The sequence below is a fragment of the Oenanthe melanoleuca genome, chromosome 19, assembly GCF_029582105.1.
Source record: "Oenanthe melanoleuca isolate GR-GAL-2019-014 chromosome 19, OMel1.0, whole genome shotgun sequence".
Classification (NCBI taxonomy): domain Eukaryota; kingdom Metazoa; phylum Chordata; class Aves; order Passeriformes; family Muscicapidae; genus Oenanthe; species Oenanthe melanoleuca.
This window is the reverse complement of record NC_079352.1, coordinates 3852017-3866875: the sequence shown is the minus strand read 5'-3', so window position 1 is coordinate 3866875 and position 14859 is coordinate 3852017. Positions and strand designations below refer to the sequence as shown.

General features: G+C 66.6%; 2 protein-coding genes across 9 annotated transcripts; one reads left to right on the top strand and one right to left on the bottom strand.

The window, feature by feature from the left end:
* The first annotated feature begins 192 nt into the window (after positions 1–192).
* Positions 193–8076, top strand: ANKRD13B (ankyrin repeat domain 13B). 2 transcript variants are annotated; one of them, XM_056506800.1, is made up of 15 exons: positions 193–585; positions 3863–3998; positions 4247–4371; positions 4447–4492; positions 4737–4880; positions 4962–5151; positions 5237–5303; positions 5391–5472; positions 5540–5604; positions 5684–5814; positions 5924–6081; positions 6161–6313; positions 6447–6607; positions 6764–6840; positions 6931–8076. In XM_056506800.1, exons 1-15 carry the CDS (start codon positions 475–477, stop codon positions 7139–7141), a joined length of 1857 nt encoding a protein of 618 aa, XP_056362775.1. In that variant the 5' UTR covers positions 193–474; the 3' UTR covers positions 7142–8076. The 2 variants fall into 2 exon arrangements, with proteins under 2 accessions (XP_056362775.1, XP_056362774.1); XM_056506799.1 differs by having other exon boundaries at positions 6764–6844.
* CORO6 (coronin 6) lies at positions 8054–14431 on the bottom strand. Of its 7 annotated transcripts, XM_056506807.1 has the most exons (12): positions 14224–14431; positions 12059–12258; positions 11329–11451; positions 10772–10901; positions 10509–10690; positions 10270–10389; positions 9939–10058; positions 9450–9554; positions 9218–9363; positions 9082–9139; positions 8772–9002; positions 8169–8676 (listed from the first exon to the last, which is right to left on the bottom strand). In XM_056506807.1, the coding sequence occupies exons 2-12, from the start codon at positions 12254–12256 to the stop codon at positions 8554–8556; spliced, it is 1536 nt and encodes a 511-aa protein (XP_056362782.1). In that variant the 5' UTR covers positions 12257–12258; positions 14224–14431; the 3' UTR covers positions 8169–8553. The 7 variants fall into 7 exon arrangements, with proteins under 7 accessions (XP_056362778.1, XP_056362777.1, XP_056362776.1 ...); XM_056506803.1 differs by lacking the exon at positions 10270–10389 and having other exon boundaries at positions 8054–8676; positions 12059–12374; positions 14224–14430; XM_056506802.1 differs by lacking the exon at positions 9939–10058 and having other exon boundaries at positions 8054–8676; positions 14224–14430.
* Between the last annotated feature and the right edge of the window lie 428 nt (positions 14432–14859).

Genomic DNA, 14859 nt, shown 5'->3' with positions numbered 1-14859 from the left:
GGCCCGTGCCTGGTGCTTTGGGGGCGGCAGTGGGGTTCCCCCCCCATCACGGCCCCCACCTGGTCCCCACCTGCCGCCTTCACCCCTGCTCTACCATTCGCTGGGCCCGCTGCCCCAGTGGGGGAGCGGAGGTCAGCTAGGAGGGGGAAGATCATCCTGGGAAAGGGGGGGTTTGGGGAGGATGCTGATTTCCAGTGGGGTGCCCCTTTGCAGGCCCCCTCCCCGCGGGATCAGAGGCCGCGGTGATGGGCTGAGCGGTGCGGGAGCGGGGCGAGGAAAGAGGAGGGTGAAGATGAGGAAGAAGAAAAAGGGGGCGATGCCGGGCAGGGCAACTACAAGTCCCATGAGGCCGGGCGGTGCGGGGGGGGCCGGGGAAGCACCGGGCGGGAGGTGGCGGCCCGCCCCGCCCCGCGCCCCCCCCGCCCCGCGCCGCCCCGCGCCGCGCCCGCCGCGCCGCTCCAGCATGCACGGAGGATGCTCGCGTCTTGCTCGGGCAGGAAGGGGCCGGAGGGCAGGTACCCGCTGCACTACCTCGTCTGGCACAACCGCGCCCGTGACCTGGACAGGGAGCTCAGCGCCAAGCAGGTGGGGCGGCGCGGGGGACACTCCCGGCACGGCACGGCCCGGCCCGGCTCCGCTCGGCTCGGGCTGATGCAATGCTCGGGGCCGGGGTGAGCAGCAGGATGGAGATGAAGGGGGTGATAAGGATGGGGTCGCTCTCTCTGCTGGCGGGGGGTGTGGTGTGTGTCCCCACCTGCACCCCGGGACTGTCCCTGCTGCCCCCGGCGCTGCCGCGGAGCGCTGGGTACCACCCGCGGGTCCGCTGCATCCTCCTGCACACGCATCCCTCCGCACGTGTCCCCAGCTCCCTGCTAGGCCTCTGCAGACCCCCGGTCCGCACCCCGCTTCTCAGGGCATTGCGCCCCCCTCTTCAGCTCCCCACTCTCAGGCTGAGCCCCTCCGGGGGCGGGGGGACAAGGGCCCTGATGCTGCCGGGGTGCAGCCCCCAGCCTCACAAAGGTTCTCAGGGTGAGGGACCCACTTTGTGCCTCAGCCCGGGAACCTCCCAGCCGCCCCGTGATGGAGCGGGGTGTGGGTGCTTCCCCGGCGGGTTCCCAGCCTCCCTCTCCCCCGTGGCGTTGCAATTCAGGTAATTAAAACCCAACCCCGAAGACGCAGAAAACCGCAGGCACTGGAGGGAGGCTGACGGGGAAGCTGTGCTGAGCATCCTCAGTCTCTCGGCCCGAGTCCCCAAACCCCAAGGCACTGAGGGCCGTGCTGGGTGGACCCTGGTGGTGCATGGAGCGGGGGTCATTGTGCCGCGAAGCTCCCGCCGGGATGCAGGCGATGGCTCCCGCCACACCCGTCTCCATTGTGGGGTCCAGCCGGAGGCTGCGCCAGCATCGCCCCGCTCTCCCACCCCATGGCCCGTGTTTTTATTTTCGTGCTGATTTGGGGTCAGTTTTCCCAGGAGCCCAGCGCGGCAGAGATCAAAGCTGGGCTCGGCAGACGCGGGGAGGTGGAGGGGCTGCGGGGGGGCCTGACCCGCTCCCTGCAGAGAGGCTCCAACCCTCCAGCCTGGGAAACAGAGGGGCTCTGCCCTGGCCCCCGCTGGCATTTGATGGGTGAGAGCAAAGCCAGCAGTGTGTGCACCCCAGGGGTGCAGGAGGGGGGGCCCTGAGTGCTGCAGGCCGGACTCTGGGGCGGGTGGGGGCTTGGGGGAAGGAGGTGAAGGCCAGCCCAGACTCCCTGCTCTGTCCAGGGCATTCAGGGACACAGCTCAGCCCTTATCCCTGCCAGAGCATCCCCCAGGTAAGGGGTGGGGGCTGGTGCTGTGTGAAATGCTGGAGGCCAGGTGCCCCCCTGCCCAGAGCTCTGCCCTCCCTCTGCCGTGGTGACCCCCACAGGGCAGTGGCTCCACGTGCTGCCCCTCCCGAGTGCAGGTGTTTGGGGTTGGGAAGCACTGGGGCAGCTGAGAGCATTCATTGCTCCTCTCCATGTCCTCATAAGGGCTTCATGTCTGTCACCCCCAAACTGTCACCATGAGCTCCCATCCACATCTGCCTCCACAAGGGAGCAAGGGTCAGTGGGTCCCCTTGACAGGGGCATCACGAGGATGTGGCAGGCAGTGACATGGAGCCTGTTGTGCCAGGGCACCCCTCGCTGCAGCCTGCCCCCTCGGGCGTGACAGGGACCAGGGCTGCACAGGGACAGCAGTGCCTGGCACCATCCTCCCGTGCTGGCTCACGTCCCCCGTTGCTACCCAGGAGCAGGAGCTGGGGTTCTCCAACCCAGGGACAACCCCAGTGGAGGGACGTGCTGTGCCACGTGCCAGGCTGGCACAGGAGGAGCGACTGAGCTGCGGTTCTGCACTGCACCGCTGCCACCCCAAAGCCACCCCCGTCCCTGTCCCTGTCCCCATCCCCGGTGGGTGTCACAGCCCCAGGATGTGCAGCACCTGGAGGTCTGTGCTGTGGTCCCCAAGCCAGAGCCAACCCAACACCAGGGCTCAGGACTGAGCTCTTGCTGGCAAAATCTGGGTCACACCATGTCCCCTGGGGTGGCTCCAGCACCATGTCCCCACACTGGGGACCCTCAGCTAGGGAAGGGCTGCAGCTGGGGAGCCCCACTGAGCATGCAGCTCCTGCCCCCAGCTGGGGGGTGATTGCCTTAATTAGAGTCGTTTCATTAGTGCAATTAAGAAGCAGCAGTCGCCTGGAGAGCATTGGAGCAGTACACTGACTCCCGGGGAACTGGGGGGCTGTTTTGCTCTGGTGCTGTGGGCAGGCTGGGGGGGGTCCCTCTACCTGGTGAGTCCCTGAGGATGGGGGGCATGGGAATACCCACAGCCTGGGCAGGGATGGGAACGTCCCTGGGGCAGCAGGAATGCAGGACATGCCCAGAGCAAGGCAGGGATGTGCTGCAGGTGAGACTCTGGGCACCAGGGAGCCCATGCTCCACCTCTGCCCACACCCAGACGCCTCTGAATGCCCTGTCCCAGCTGGGACCTTTGGGTCCTGCACCCCAGGTTTGTCCTCCTGAGGGTGGCCTCCCCAAAACCAATTATTTGGGGACTGCTCCACTACCTCCTGCCCCGGCAGCATCTGAGTGCCCCTCTCTGGGCACAAGGCTTCTACCCCAGCTGGGTGCTGGGGCACAGAGGGTGCTCCCCCTTCCCTGAGCCATGTCCCCAGCTGGGCACGGGTGTGACGCCGCCTCCCACACGGGGAGCAGAGCCCGTGGGTGCCAGGGGTGCCCCCGCCACCGCGCCAGGGATTCCTCAGAGCTGGCAGGGTGCCAGGCTCCGGGTTTGGCACAAACAACGGCAGCCCCAGCGAGGAGGGCTCCCCAGGGCCCCGGGGATGCTCGGAGCAGGCGCTCGGCTCCCGCAGCCGCCCGCCCCCGGCTCAGGCAGGGGAACACGTGCGCCCAGCCCTGGCACAGGGGGGCTGCTGGCAGCTGCTGCCTGGCAACTGGGCACAGCCCCCCCAAATCCCAGAGGTGGGGGCTTTTCTGGAGCTTGCAGCTGCATCGAGATGTGCAGAGCTCTGTGCATTGTGCCAGGGGTGCCCCTGCTCTGGGGCTGCCTGGTGGGTGCAGCCCAGCCTGGCTGTGATGAGGTCTGCTGGGTGCTGGCAGCCACCACCATGCTCTCCATGCTCTATCCATGGGTCTGGCAGTGGCAGCAGGGAGAAACTTTTGAGGTGCCTCTCTTTGAGGAGGTCAGGGGTGGGAATGCTCTCCCAAATACTGCCAAATGTTGGCTGCTTTCTGAGTCTGGGAGCTGCACATCTGTGGGAGAGCACTGGAGAACGAGGTCTGGCCACCCCAGTGATCTCAGAGCCTGATTCCCTCCTGGCAGGCCGACATCGAGCAGCTGGACCCCCGAGGACGCACTCCCCTGCACCTGGCCACCACGCTGGGCCACCTCGAGTGTGCCAGGGTGCTGCTGAAGCATGGCGCTGACGTGGGCAAGGAGAACCGCAGCGGGTGGACAGGTGAGCAGGTGGCTGCTGCCCTCCTTCCTCCTGCAAGCTGCTCCTGCTCATAGCATGGAGATGGGCGTGGGTGTGAGCATGGACACAGATGTGGACACGGGCATGGCACAGGCATGATGGTCTCACCCTGGTGCTGCAGCTCCCCAAGGCGCTGCTCGTGGTGCTCCGTGCCTGTGGCTCCTGTGCAATGCCCAGCTCTGCAGTGCCAGGTATGCCACAGCCCTGGACACTGTCCCTTTGCCCCACAGTCCTGCAGGAGGCTGTGAGCACCCGTGACCTGGAGCTGGTGCAGCTGGTGCTGCGCTACCGTGACTACCAGAGAGCCATCAAGCGCCTGGCGGGGATCCCCGTCCTGCTGGAGAAGCTGCGCAAGGTGCGTCCCTCGGCGGGGGCTGCAGGGGCTGGCGGTGCCCACGGGGCTCCCCTGACCCCTCTGTGCTCTCCACAGGCCCAGGACTTCTACGTGGAGATGAAGTGGGAGTTCACCAGCTGGGGTGAGCTCGGGGCACAGCGTGGCTGGAGGGGAGCGGGAATTTCCCAGCAGAGTTCCCCAGCATCCATCCCTATCCCCAGGTCAGGGTCTCCTTTCCCCTTGCCCCCCAACACCCCAAGCTTGCAGGCCCCCATCCCACCAAGGCACCCCGTTCCCAGGTGTGTCCCCCACCCAGCTCAGTGCTGGTAGCCCCCTAGGGGGTGAAGGTGCCCCATCCCCACTGGGCTATCGGCATCTCTCCCTAGTGCCCTTGGTGTCCAAGATCTGCCCCAGTGACACCTACAAGGTGTGGAAGAGTGGCCAGAACCTGCGGGTGGACACCACACTGCTGGGCTTTGACCATATGACCTGGCAGCGGGGCAACCGCAGCTTTGTCTTCCGGGGACAAGGTGAGGTGACCCTGGCACGTCCCCTCACTGGGGAGTGGTGCTGGGTGACACGGTGGGTTGTGCTGACCCCATTCCCTGCAGACAGCAGTGCGGTGGTGATGGAGATTGACCATGACAGGCGGGTGGTCTACTCAGAGACGCTGGCCCTGGCTGGCCACGACCAGGAGGTGCTGCTGGCTGCTGTGCAGCCCACCGAGGAGCAGGTGATGGGGCGGCTGACGGCCCCTGTGGTCACCACCCAGCTCGACACCAAGAACATCGCCTTCGAGAGGTGGGCTGGGGTGGCACTGAGCCCACCCCCAGGGGTGTGGCACCCCGGGCTGTCCAAGCCAGCTCATGGTGCCGTGTCACCCCAGGAACAAATCCGGGATCCTGGGCTGGAGGAGTGAGAAGACGGAAATGGTGAATGGGTATGAGGCCAAGGTGAGGGGCAGGGATTGAGCTGCCCAGGGGGTGTGGTGGGTTGCAGCTGTGAGGTGCCCACCTCTGCCATTCCCCCTCCTTGGCCAGGTCTATGGTGCTTCCAACGTGGAGCTGATCACACGGACACGGACCGAGCACCTCTCAGACCAGCACAAGGGCAAGAGCAAAGGTGGAGCCAGCACGGGCTGGGCGGGCAGGGCTCCCCCGGCTCTGCCTCACCCCCTCCTCTCCCACAGGCTGTAAGACCCCCCTGCAATCCTTCCTGGGCATCGCTGAGCAGCACGTGGGGCCCAACAATGGGGTGAGTGTCTCAGGGGCTGGAGGAGTGGCCCTGCAGTCAGACCTCCTCTCTCACCCCGCGGGGCTGTCCCCCCATGCAGACGCTGATCACGCAGACCCTGAGCCACGCCAACCCCACCGCCATCACCCCAGAGGAGTACTTCAACCCCAACTTCGAGCTGGGCAACCGGGACATGGGCAGGCCCATGGAGCTCACCACCAAAACACAGAAGTGAGAGGGGGAGGAGCCGACAGGGCCTCCCTGTGCCCCCACCGGCAGTGCTGCAGAGCTCGGGGTGGGGACAGGTGCGGGTCCCCAGCCCAATGCTTGTCCCTGGCAGGTTCAAGGCGAAGCTGTGGCTGTGTGAGGACCACCCGCTGTCCCTCTGCGAGCAGGTTGCCCCCATCATCGACCTCATGGCAATAAGCAACGCGCTCTTCGCCAAACTGCGGGACTTCATCACCCTGCGCCTCCCGCCCGGCTTCCCCGTCAAGATTGGTATGGGTTGGGCTCTGCTGCTGACCTGGCTGGCACAGACAGCTTCCCTCCTCGCTTTTTTTTTCCGCTTTTCCTGCAGAAATCCCCATCTTCCATATCCTCAACGCCCGAATAACCTTCGGGAACCTCAATGGGTGTGACGAGCCCGTCAGCTCCCTGCGGCACAGCCCCAGCAGCGAGGCGCCCTCACCCAGCAGCGACTCCTCCAGCGTCAGCAGCTCCAGCTCCCTCAGTATGTGGGGGGGGCATGGTGAGGTGGGAAGGGGTCCCAGTGGGGTCAGGGGTCACAGCAGGGTGAGTGACACACGACTGGCAGGGTGGAGGAGGAGGGGAACCCATCCAGGCCAGCTCTGGTCTCCCCACAGCCTCGTGCCGAGCGTGTGAGATGGACCCGGCGCTGTTCGAGGTGCCCCGGGGCTACAGCGTGGTGGGCACCCACCAGGATGCCCTGAGGGAGGACGAGGATGACCTGCTGCAGTTTGCCATCCAGCAGAGCCTGCTGGAAGCGGGCAGCGAGTATGACCAGGTGGGCACTGCCACCCCCATCCCGAGGCCACCTGCGATCCTCTCTCACCCAACCTCTCCCCATCCCTGCATCCCACGGTGGCGGGTCAGCGTTCGTGCTGGGGGCGCTGTTTTTTGGTGTGCCACCCTCCAAGCACCCCTCTGTCACCGGCCACAGGTGACCATTTGGGAAGCACTGACCAACAGCAAGCCGGGCACCCACCCCATGTCGCACGAGGGCCGCCGGGGAGACAGGTTGGTAAGGTCTGGGCAGCCCCCCCGGGGGGAGAGCGGGTGTGGGCTCCGGACCCACGGGGACCCCACTGAGGCCCTGCTGCCCCCCAGGACTCCCCAGCACACGGCGGCCCCGCGTCCCCCCGTGGGCCCGGCGCCGGGGGGTGGCCGGGGGCCCGGGGCGCTGTTCCCCAGCTACGCCGAGCAGCTGCGCCTGGCCATGGCGCTGTCGGCGCGGGAGCAGGAGGAAGCGGAGCGCCGGACGCGTCAGGAGGAGGAGGATCTGCAGCGCATCTTGCAGCTCTCGCTGACGGACAAGTGACCCCGCAGCCCCGCTGAGCCCCTCGCCCGCCCCAGTGGGGATGGGGACCGTGTCTGGGGGCACAGAGGGGGAGCGGTGTGCGGGGAGCCGGTGCAAGAACTGCGGAGGGCAAATGGGGAAGGGGGGAGCAGGATCTGGCCCTTGGAGAACATCCCCAGAGCTGGGGCAGCATTGGGGTGAGGTGGGGACACCCCACAGGGTTGGGGTGGGTGTTAACCCTGCACCTGGGGTTGCAGGGAGCAGGGAAGGCAACTCAAGGGACTGTACCCCTTCTCCAGGACAGCCCTACTCCCCCATGGGGTGCTGCTCAGCTCCTCACCCCAGGAAGGCGGGGTGAGGCACGTCCTGCCCCGGATGGGTGGGCTGCCGGTGGTGTGGGGTCCCGGGGTGTCCCCCAGAGCCAGGGGGCTCCGCCCAGCTCCCTCTTCCCCCCCTGCCCAGGCGCTACCAAGTGCACTTACCCGGGAGCTGCTCTGCCTGCCAACAGGGGTGGGGGCTCAGCCCTACTGTACCCCACAGCCAGCGAGGGGCTGCACAGCCGCCCCCCATGGCACGGGGACTGCTGGGGCAGCTGAAGGGGTGCCTGTGAAGGGCGGCTCGGTGTCACCCCCCCTCACCCCTGCTCGCACCCCTCCACCCCGCTCGGATGCCCCCCCTTGGCAGCGCTGCACCCCCTCATCGCGGGCACTGACCCCGAGAGAAACCTTACGTCAAATGGTGCTAACCCCGGCCCCCTGCCCCGGCTGCTCCCCCTTTGCACACAGGGGGCTGGGGGCTGTGGGGTGGGGGGGGCTGGGCTCGCTCCCCTTGGACTTTTCATAGCTGGTGCCCCTCCCTCCACCCACCCGTGCACCCCACAGCAACATCTGGGCCAGGGCCGGGGGAGCCCGAGCAGCTCCGACCGCGGCCAACACCAATAAATGCTCTTTAATGTTTGTCTCTCTCGGCCTGCCTCTGCCTGTGCCGGGGGCTCGCAGGCAGCACCCCTGGCACGGTGAGCCCTCGTCCCCGGTACCTGCCACGCAGCCAAGGGTGGCTGAGCCCTTTATTAAAGGGGTCCAGGAGCAAAGAGCCGGTCGGGAGCACCCGCCGAGGGGCCGATGGGGCAGGGGCGGTGAGGGGTGATGGGGTGGGGGTGTAGCACCGTACACAAGCACATCCTGGCCGGGGGGGCCGGCAGCTGCCTGTGCTGGGAGGCTGCTGGTGCCCAGCGTGCAGGACCCGCGGAGGGATGCTCAGCAGCCCCAGCCTGCGGGCACTGAAGCGGGAGCAGGATGCGACTGATGCCAGTGACTCCCTGCCCCCTCGGCTCCTGGGGAAAGAACACAGCTCCGGGCTCCTGCTGGGGACTCGGCTTTAATCCCCGGGAGGCCGGGGCAGTCCTGGCCCTGCCCGTGGCCGTGGCCACCGCGCTAGTCCGTGCCATTGGTGAACTGGCAGAGTTTGTTCTCCAGGTCGCAGATGCGCTTCTCCTGCGCTTGCACCGTCTCCTTCAGGGCACGGATCTCCTCCAGCACCTCATCCAAGGCTGGCTGCTGCAGGGAGGGGGGACACACAGGGTCACCGAGGAGTCTGGCCCCTCTCACCCCACCCCAGCCCTGCTGCCACGTCCCCATCCCCAGACACTCACAGAGAAGTCGGAGTCGCAGGTGGAGTGGCTGCGTCGGGGGCCTGGCGGGGGTTTGCTGTCCAGGATGTTCTTCTTGACCACCTTCAGCTCGCGGTTCTTGATGGGGACGTACCCATCCCGCAGCGAGATAAGGATGGGCTCTGCGTCCTTCCCTGACAGCCACTCATCTGCCTCCAGGGCCGGCTCAGGGCCTGGCGTGTCGGGGTAAAGGTCATCCTGGAAGAGGTCTGACTGCGGGAGGGAGAGGGACCATGGTGAGGAGTGGGGTGTCCCCCCCGGCCCCCATCTCCCCTGGGACCCCCAGGCTCACCTTGCGTGGCACCGTCATGACAATGGGCTCGCACTTGCGCTCGTGCAGCTTGAAGAACCTGCATGGGGCACAGGCAGTCAGGGCCCAGCTGACCCCCCCGGCCCCTCTGGCTCCCCACAGCCCCCTTGGCTCTCACCTGGCGATCTCACACTTGCTGACATCCAGCCCACGCTTGGGCATGAAGCCCATGCCCCGCTGGGGCTCCTTGCTGCTGTAGGTGTTCAGGTAGTGCACGTAGGGCGCCTCGTCCGTGATCTCAAAGTACCGGATGCTGCTGTCACCCTGCAGGGGTGGGGACAGGTGTCAGGAGCGCTGGCACCCTTGGGGACAGGGTGGCATGGGGGGTGCACAACAGGGAGGGGGGTTACCTTCCCACAGAGGTAGACAATGCTGGAATCAGCATCGTAGAAGGGCAGCAGGACCCCATTGCTGGTGTCCATCTCTTGCAGGGCAATGGGCTCCTCAAAGTTATTCTGTGGGGCCGGAGCAGTGGTGGAGGGGTGTGAGCAGTGATCCCAAAACCTCCACCCTGGTTAGTCACACACATTAGCCACAGCACACTGGGGGACAGGGCTTGTCCCCTCTGGGGTACACAACAGCTTGGCATGCCCCCACCCAGCCCCCCACACATTCCTGTTTACCTGCAGGGCTGGGTACCCCCAGCCTGGCTCTAGCCCCCTTCCCCAGCACTCCCTGCCTCCCAGACCCCTCCCCACCCCAGCACAGCACGGCACACTTGGGAACTTGGCATCTTTTGGGAGGGGGATGCAGCAGACAGCCCATCCTGGGGCAGGGGGGTTGGCAGGGGGTCTGGGGGGGCCAAGTTCCCAGGGCAGCACTCCATGCGGCCTCGTTACCGGGTCCCACAAGCCCAGTTCCCGCTGGCTCATTCTGGTAAAGCCCGTGGTAAAGATGTGTCCTTCCCGTGTGAAGATGGCCCGCACGGGCCTCAGCCCTTCGTGGGGGGCAAACCTCTCCTGGTGGGAGGGGGAGACAGTCAGCACGGGGCATGGGAAGGGGGGAAATGGAGGGGGTCCGGGTCTGTCCCCCAAAGCAGCGTTGAGTCCTATTCCATGATGCTCCCCGAGCGCGCACGTTGCCAGAGAATATCCCCAGCACCCCGAGCGTTCCCAGCTGGGCTGAGATCTGTGGACTGGCGCTGGCCAGGCTGGAGCTGCTGTCTCGTACCAGGTCCCAGAGCCCCAGCTGCCGCTCGCTCATCCTGCTGAAGCCCGTGGTGAAGATCTTGCCATCGGCCACGAAGATGGCGCGGATGGGGCGGGTGCCGTCGTGCGGTTTGGTTTTCTCCTGCGCCGGCGTTAGCGGGTTAAATCAAACACAGAGACGCGCGGTGCGGGGTTAGTAGGGTCAGGCAGGCGCTGGGGGGACCCCGGGGTGGGACAGGGGGACACAGCAGGGGCACTCACCGCTATGACCTGCTGCTTGCGGGGGTCGATGACACGGACCTTCTTGTCCTTGCAGGTGGTGACCAGCAGGCTGCCGTTGCGGTTCCAGCCCACGTTGTAGATGAGGTCGGTGTGCATGTCATCCAGAGCCAGCAGCATCTCCCCGGTCCCCACATTCCACAGGATCACCAGGTTGTCACAGCCTGCAGGGGACCGAGGGGGCAGGTGCTGTCACCCCATGGATCTCCTGTGACCCCGGGGAGGGTGACCCGGGACCCCCTTACCTGCGCTGAGCAGGACGTTGCGGGCCGTGGGGTGCCAGGAGATGATGCTCACCCGCTTGGAGTGTCCCTCCAGTGTCACCACGGGCTCCGTGATGTTGCGCACGGGGACATAGTCGGGGATCTGCCACACCTGGGGGGGACAGAGAGCGGGGCGTTGGGGATCACCCCATGTGTGAGCACTAAGAGGATGAGGCCTCGGAGCCAATTAACCTCATCGTTAATCCCGCTCAGCCTGCAGGGAGGGTGGCGAGGGTACACCAGAAGCGCCTCCACCCTGGGGTGCATCCCCAGCATTGAGGTGCTGGTGGGCACAGGGAGGGGGGCACGGCTGGGGTGCAGCTTTCCCCCAGCTTTTCCTGCATGCTGAGTCGCCAGGGAGGGTATATTTAGCACAAACTGCTGCATCATGGAGAGAGCAGCCGCCGCCAGCGCGAACGCATGGCACCGGGGCTAAAAATAGGCCAGTGACACTTCACAGGCGGCAAGGAGGGGGGGGATGCTCTGCATCGCTCCCCAGCACCCGCCACCCCCCTCCCCTGCAGGGCCCAGCCCCTCACCATGACAGTGGTGTCCTCTGAGGCGCTGGCGATGACGTTGTCGTTGTGGGGACACCAGTCGATGTCCAGCACGGGCGCCGTGTGTCCTGTGACCAGCGGGTGGTTCTTGTCCACCCGTCCTGTCTGCAACGGTGAGGGGCTGGGGTGAGTCCCCCAGGAGAGACCCTGCCAGGTACCCCCCAAAGCCCAGCCTGCCCACCACGTGGGGTTGTGGCACAAAGGGGATTGCTGAGGTGGCCAGAGGTTTGCACCCGCTTTGGAAGGGGAAACTTTCATGAGGCACACAGGGGCAAATGGGGCTCAGCTGGCACAAGGCATCATAGGGACACAGAGAGGAATGATGTGAGCCACGAGAGGCTGTTTTGTGTGTGCTCTGATGGCAAGGAGGTGTTGGGGACCCTCTCCCAGTCTCTCTGCCAGGGTTGGCAGGGCAGAGCCCCACTCCACTGGGCGCTGCTCCCTGGGCGTGCTGTGCCCCCAGGGAATTGGGGTGGGGAGAAGGCAGCTGGGGGTTTCCCAGATCACCTGGGCTGCCCCAGGGATGTCAACCTTGGCAGGTGCTGAGGATCACCCATGTTGTTCCTGCCCTGAGACCCCACAAGAGGAGGGGGTGTTGGAGCAAAGCTGGGGAGCTCTGGGGCCACAGCAGCTCCCCAAAAGCAAAACCCATCAGCATGTTCCCCCCAACACATCTCAGCGGTGTGGCCAAGCCCCAGTATCACCCACTCACCTTGGCAAGGGGCAGGACAATGAAGGCCCCACCACCACCAGACTCCACAATGATGGCCACAAACTTGGGGTTGACGGCGCAGAAGGAGCTGTCACATGTCACCTTGGACACACGGATGTCCTCGTACATCTGGTCTGCCTTCACCGGCTGCCCGAACACGTGCCGGAACTTGCTCTGGCGCACCACGCGGCGGCTCATGGCTGGGGGGACAGCGTCAGGCCACCTCCTCCCCACCCTGGCACAGCCTGGAGGGGCTCTGGTGCCCTCAGGCCTCCTGCTCCGAGAGACTCCTCCTACTGTGGGCACAGCAGGAAGCCTGGGAACACTGAGGTGGTGAGGGATGAGGATGTGAGATGGTGCCTGATGTGACCCTGACCCCACAACAGAGAGCAGGGCAGCCCTTGTGCAGGGATGTGGGGGTGCTGCAGGTGCTGGGGACTGTCACCACAGCCACTTCACACGGGGCAGGGACTGGCCATGTCGTAACACACAGCTGTTCTATGCCCAATGGCTGTGCCATGTCCCAAAGCTGTGCCATACCCCACAGATGCACCATGCCCTGTGTCTGTGCCATACCCTACATCTCTGCTATGCCCTGTGCCTGTGCTGTACCCTGTATCTGTGCCATACCCTATAGCTGGGCTGTACCCTGTATTTCTGCCATGCCCTGGGCCTGTGCTGCACCCCACTCTGTGCTATGCCCCAGGGCTGGCACTGGGGTTGGCAGATGAGCTGCTGCAGCAGAGTAGCAGGGCACAGAGGACTTTGGGATGGACATAAAAGTGCTGTGCACCAGGTCACCGCTTGTCCCCTTGCATTCCATCCTTCATCAGTGGTCTGAGTCGCCTGGCTTGACCCAGTACCCGGGAGGAGGGCTGTGCCTCCAGAGCTGCCTGTTGGCGGCTCACGCTTCCCTCCATGAATCCCTGTCCCATGGCACTAATCCCTACTCTGCACCCCTACCTGGGTAAGGGCTGGTCCTGGCACAGACACACAGCCCCATGGGCACACTGGCATGTGAAGGAGCCCCCCCGTGGCCCCAGTGGGGTCTTCAGCCCTCAGGCACAGCTGGGCACCATGCCCACAGTCACCCATCTCCCCCCACAGCCTGTGCTGCTCCTGGGACCTGACCCAGGGGGAGACTGAGACACACAGGACCACATCACCCCTGGGGCTCTGCAGCACCCCTGAGCCACTGGCAGCCCTGGGAAATCCCCTGTGCTCTGCAGGGTACACAGCCATCTTCAAAGAGCCACATCCAGCCACCAAACCACGGCCAGGCACCCCTGTCCCCAGCACACAGAGCCGCTGTGGGCAGAGGCAGGAGCAGATCTGCTCCTCCATGTCCCAGCCGGTGGATTTTGTGCAGGGCACATGCAGTGCCCTGCCAAACCACATCTGCCCAGTCCCTGAGTGTCCTCGGAGTCCTCACGGCACTTCAGCATCATCTCTGGCTGGGCTGAACGGGTTGGAGCTGGGTGCTAAGGGGCGCAGAGCCCGGCTACTAAGCGGGGCTGGACAACGGCAGTGCCGGTGTCACCCCCGGTGTCGAGCAGGGTCCCCAGCCCCGGGGAGGAGTGAGTGGGCTCCGGGGGGACGCTCTGCCAGCGCCTCAACCACTGTCGGTGGGAGCAGAGCCCGGCGTGTCAGCAGGCGGAGAGGGAAGGGACGGCCTGGCCGGGCAGGGGGTGCGGTGCAGGTGGGGGCAGATGCGCTGCAGGCAGAGTTGAGCAGGGTGCAGGCAACGTGTAGGGTGCAGCAGGGGTTGGTAGGAGCAGGTGGGGCGCTGGCAAGGTGCAGGCAGGGCTGAATAGGGTGCAGGTGTGGGGTGCGGGCAGGAGAGCTGGGTGGGGTGCAGGCGGGGCGCAAGCGGGGTCGGATGGGGTGCTGGCAAAGAGAGGTGGGGTGCAGGGAGGATACGGGCAGGGTGCAGGCAGGATACAGGCAGGACAACCCCGCTCCCCGCTCCCCGGCCGTGCCATTACGTTGCCACAATTGAATCCGCAGCGACTGCTCGGGAACGACCAGAGGTCACTGTCCAAATATAGCCATCTCCGCCGGCGGGCGGCGAGGGGCCGGGGCCCGGGGGGCTCAGCCCCGCTCCCCGCGTCCCCCCGTCCCCCGCACGGCGCTCCCGCCGCCCCCGCCCCGCGCCCGGCTCCCACCTGCGCTCGGCGGCTGCTCCGCGCCCGCTCCGCGCTGCGCCCGCTCGGCTCCGCTCCGCCCGCTCCGGCCGCGCTCCGCTCCCCCCGGCCCGGCCCGGCCCGGCCCGGCCCCGCTGGGCTCCGCTCCGCCCGGCCCCGCTGGGCTCGGCTCGGCTGGGCTCGGCTCGGCCCCGCGCGGTGCCGCTGCCGCAGAGAACAGCTGAGCCGAGCCCAGCGGGGCCGGCACAGCCCCCCCGCGGCGGGCACCGGCGGGAGGGGAGGGGGGGCCCGGCCCGGCCCCGCCTGCCCCCGCACCCTGCCCGGCCCCCCGCTCTGCCCGCGGGGTCGGGGGCAGCCCCGGCACGGCCGCCCCGCCGCTCCCACCCCAAAAGCGGGGGGTCCCAAGGGCGCCCGCAGCCCCTCGGGACGGGGCGGGGGAGCCGCTCGGGCTGGGAGATGGGGGTCGGGAAAAGCCCCCTGAGCCTTTCTGAAGTATTGGGAGGAACCAAGGGGCGGGGCATCACCCCGGGGGTCACTTCTGCACTTCTGCGGTGGGTCCCCCCCCAGCCCGGGGCCAGCCCAGCCCCACAGGGACCATGGCCATGGGCTGCCCCTGAGGCTCCCGACGCTCACAGCATCCCACAGGGGTCCACACCT

Excerpts from the sequence above, each read along its gene's own strand:
- CORO6 (XM_056506807.1), bottom strand. The coding sequence starts at position 12,256 with ATGAGCCGCCGCGTGGTGCGCCAGAGCAAGTTCCGGCACGTGTTCGGG. Across the intron at positions 10,059-10,269 it reads AGCTGGGGCTCTGGGACCTG|GAGAGGTTTGCCCCCCACGA; the intron begins GTACGAGACAGC and ends CCCTCCCACCAG. Across the intron at positions 9,555-9,938 it reads AACTGGGCTTGTGGGACCCG|AATAACTTTGAGGAGCCCAT; the intron begins GTAACGAGGCCG and ends CCGGCCCCACAG.
- ANKRD13B (XM_056506799.1), top strand. The coding sequence starts at position 475 with ATGCTCGCGTCTTGCTCGGGCAGGAAGGGGCCGGAGGGCAGGTACCCG. Across the intron at positions 5,152-5,236 it reads AAGAACATCGCCTTCGAGAG|GAACAAATCCGGGATCCTGG; the intron begins GTGGGCTGGGGT and ends GTGTCACCCCAG. Across the intron at positions 6,845-6,930 it reads GCCGCCGGGGAGACAGGTTG|GACTCCCCAGCACACGGCGG; the intron begins GTAAGGTCTGGG and ends GCTGCCCCCCAG.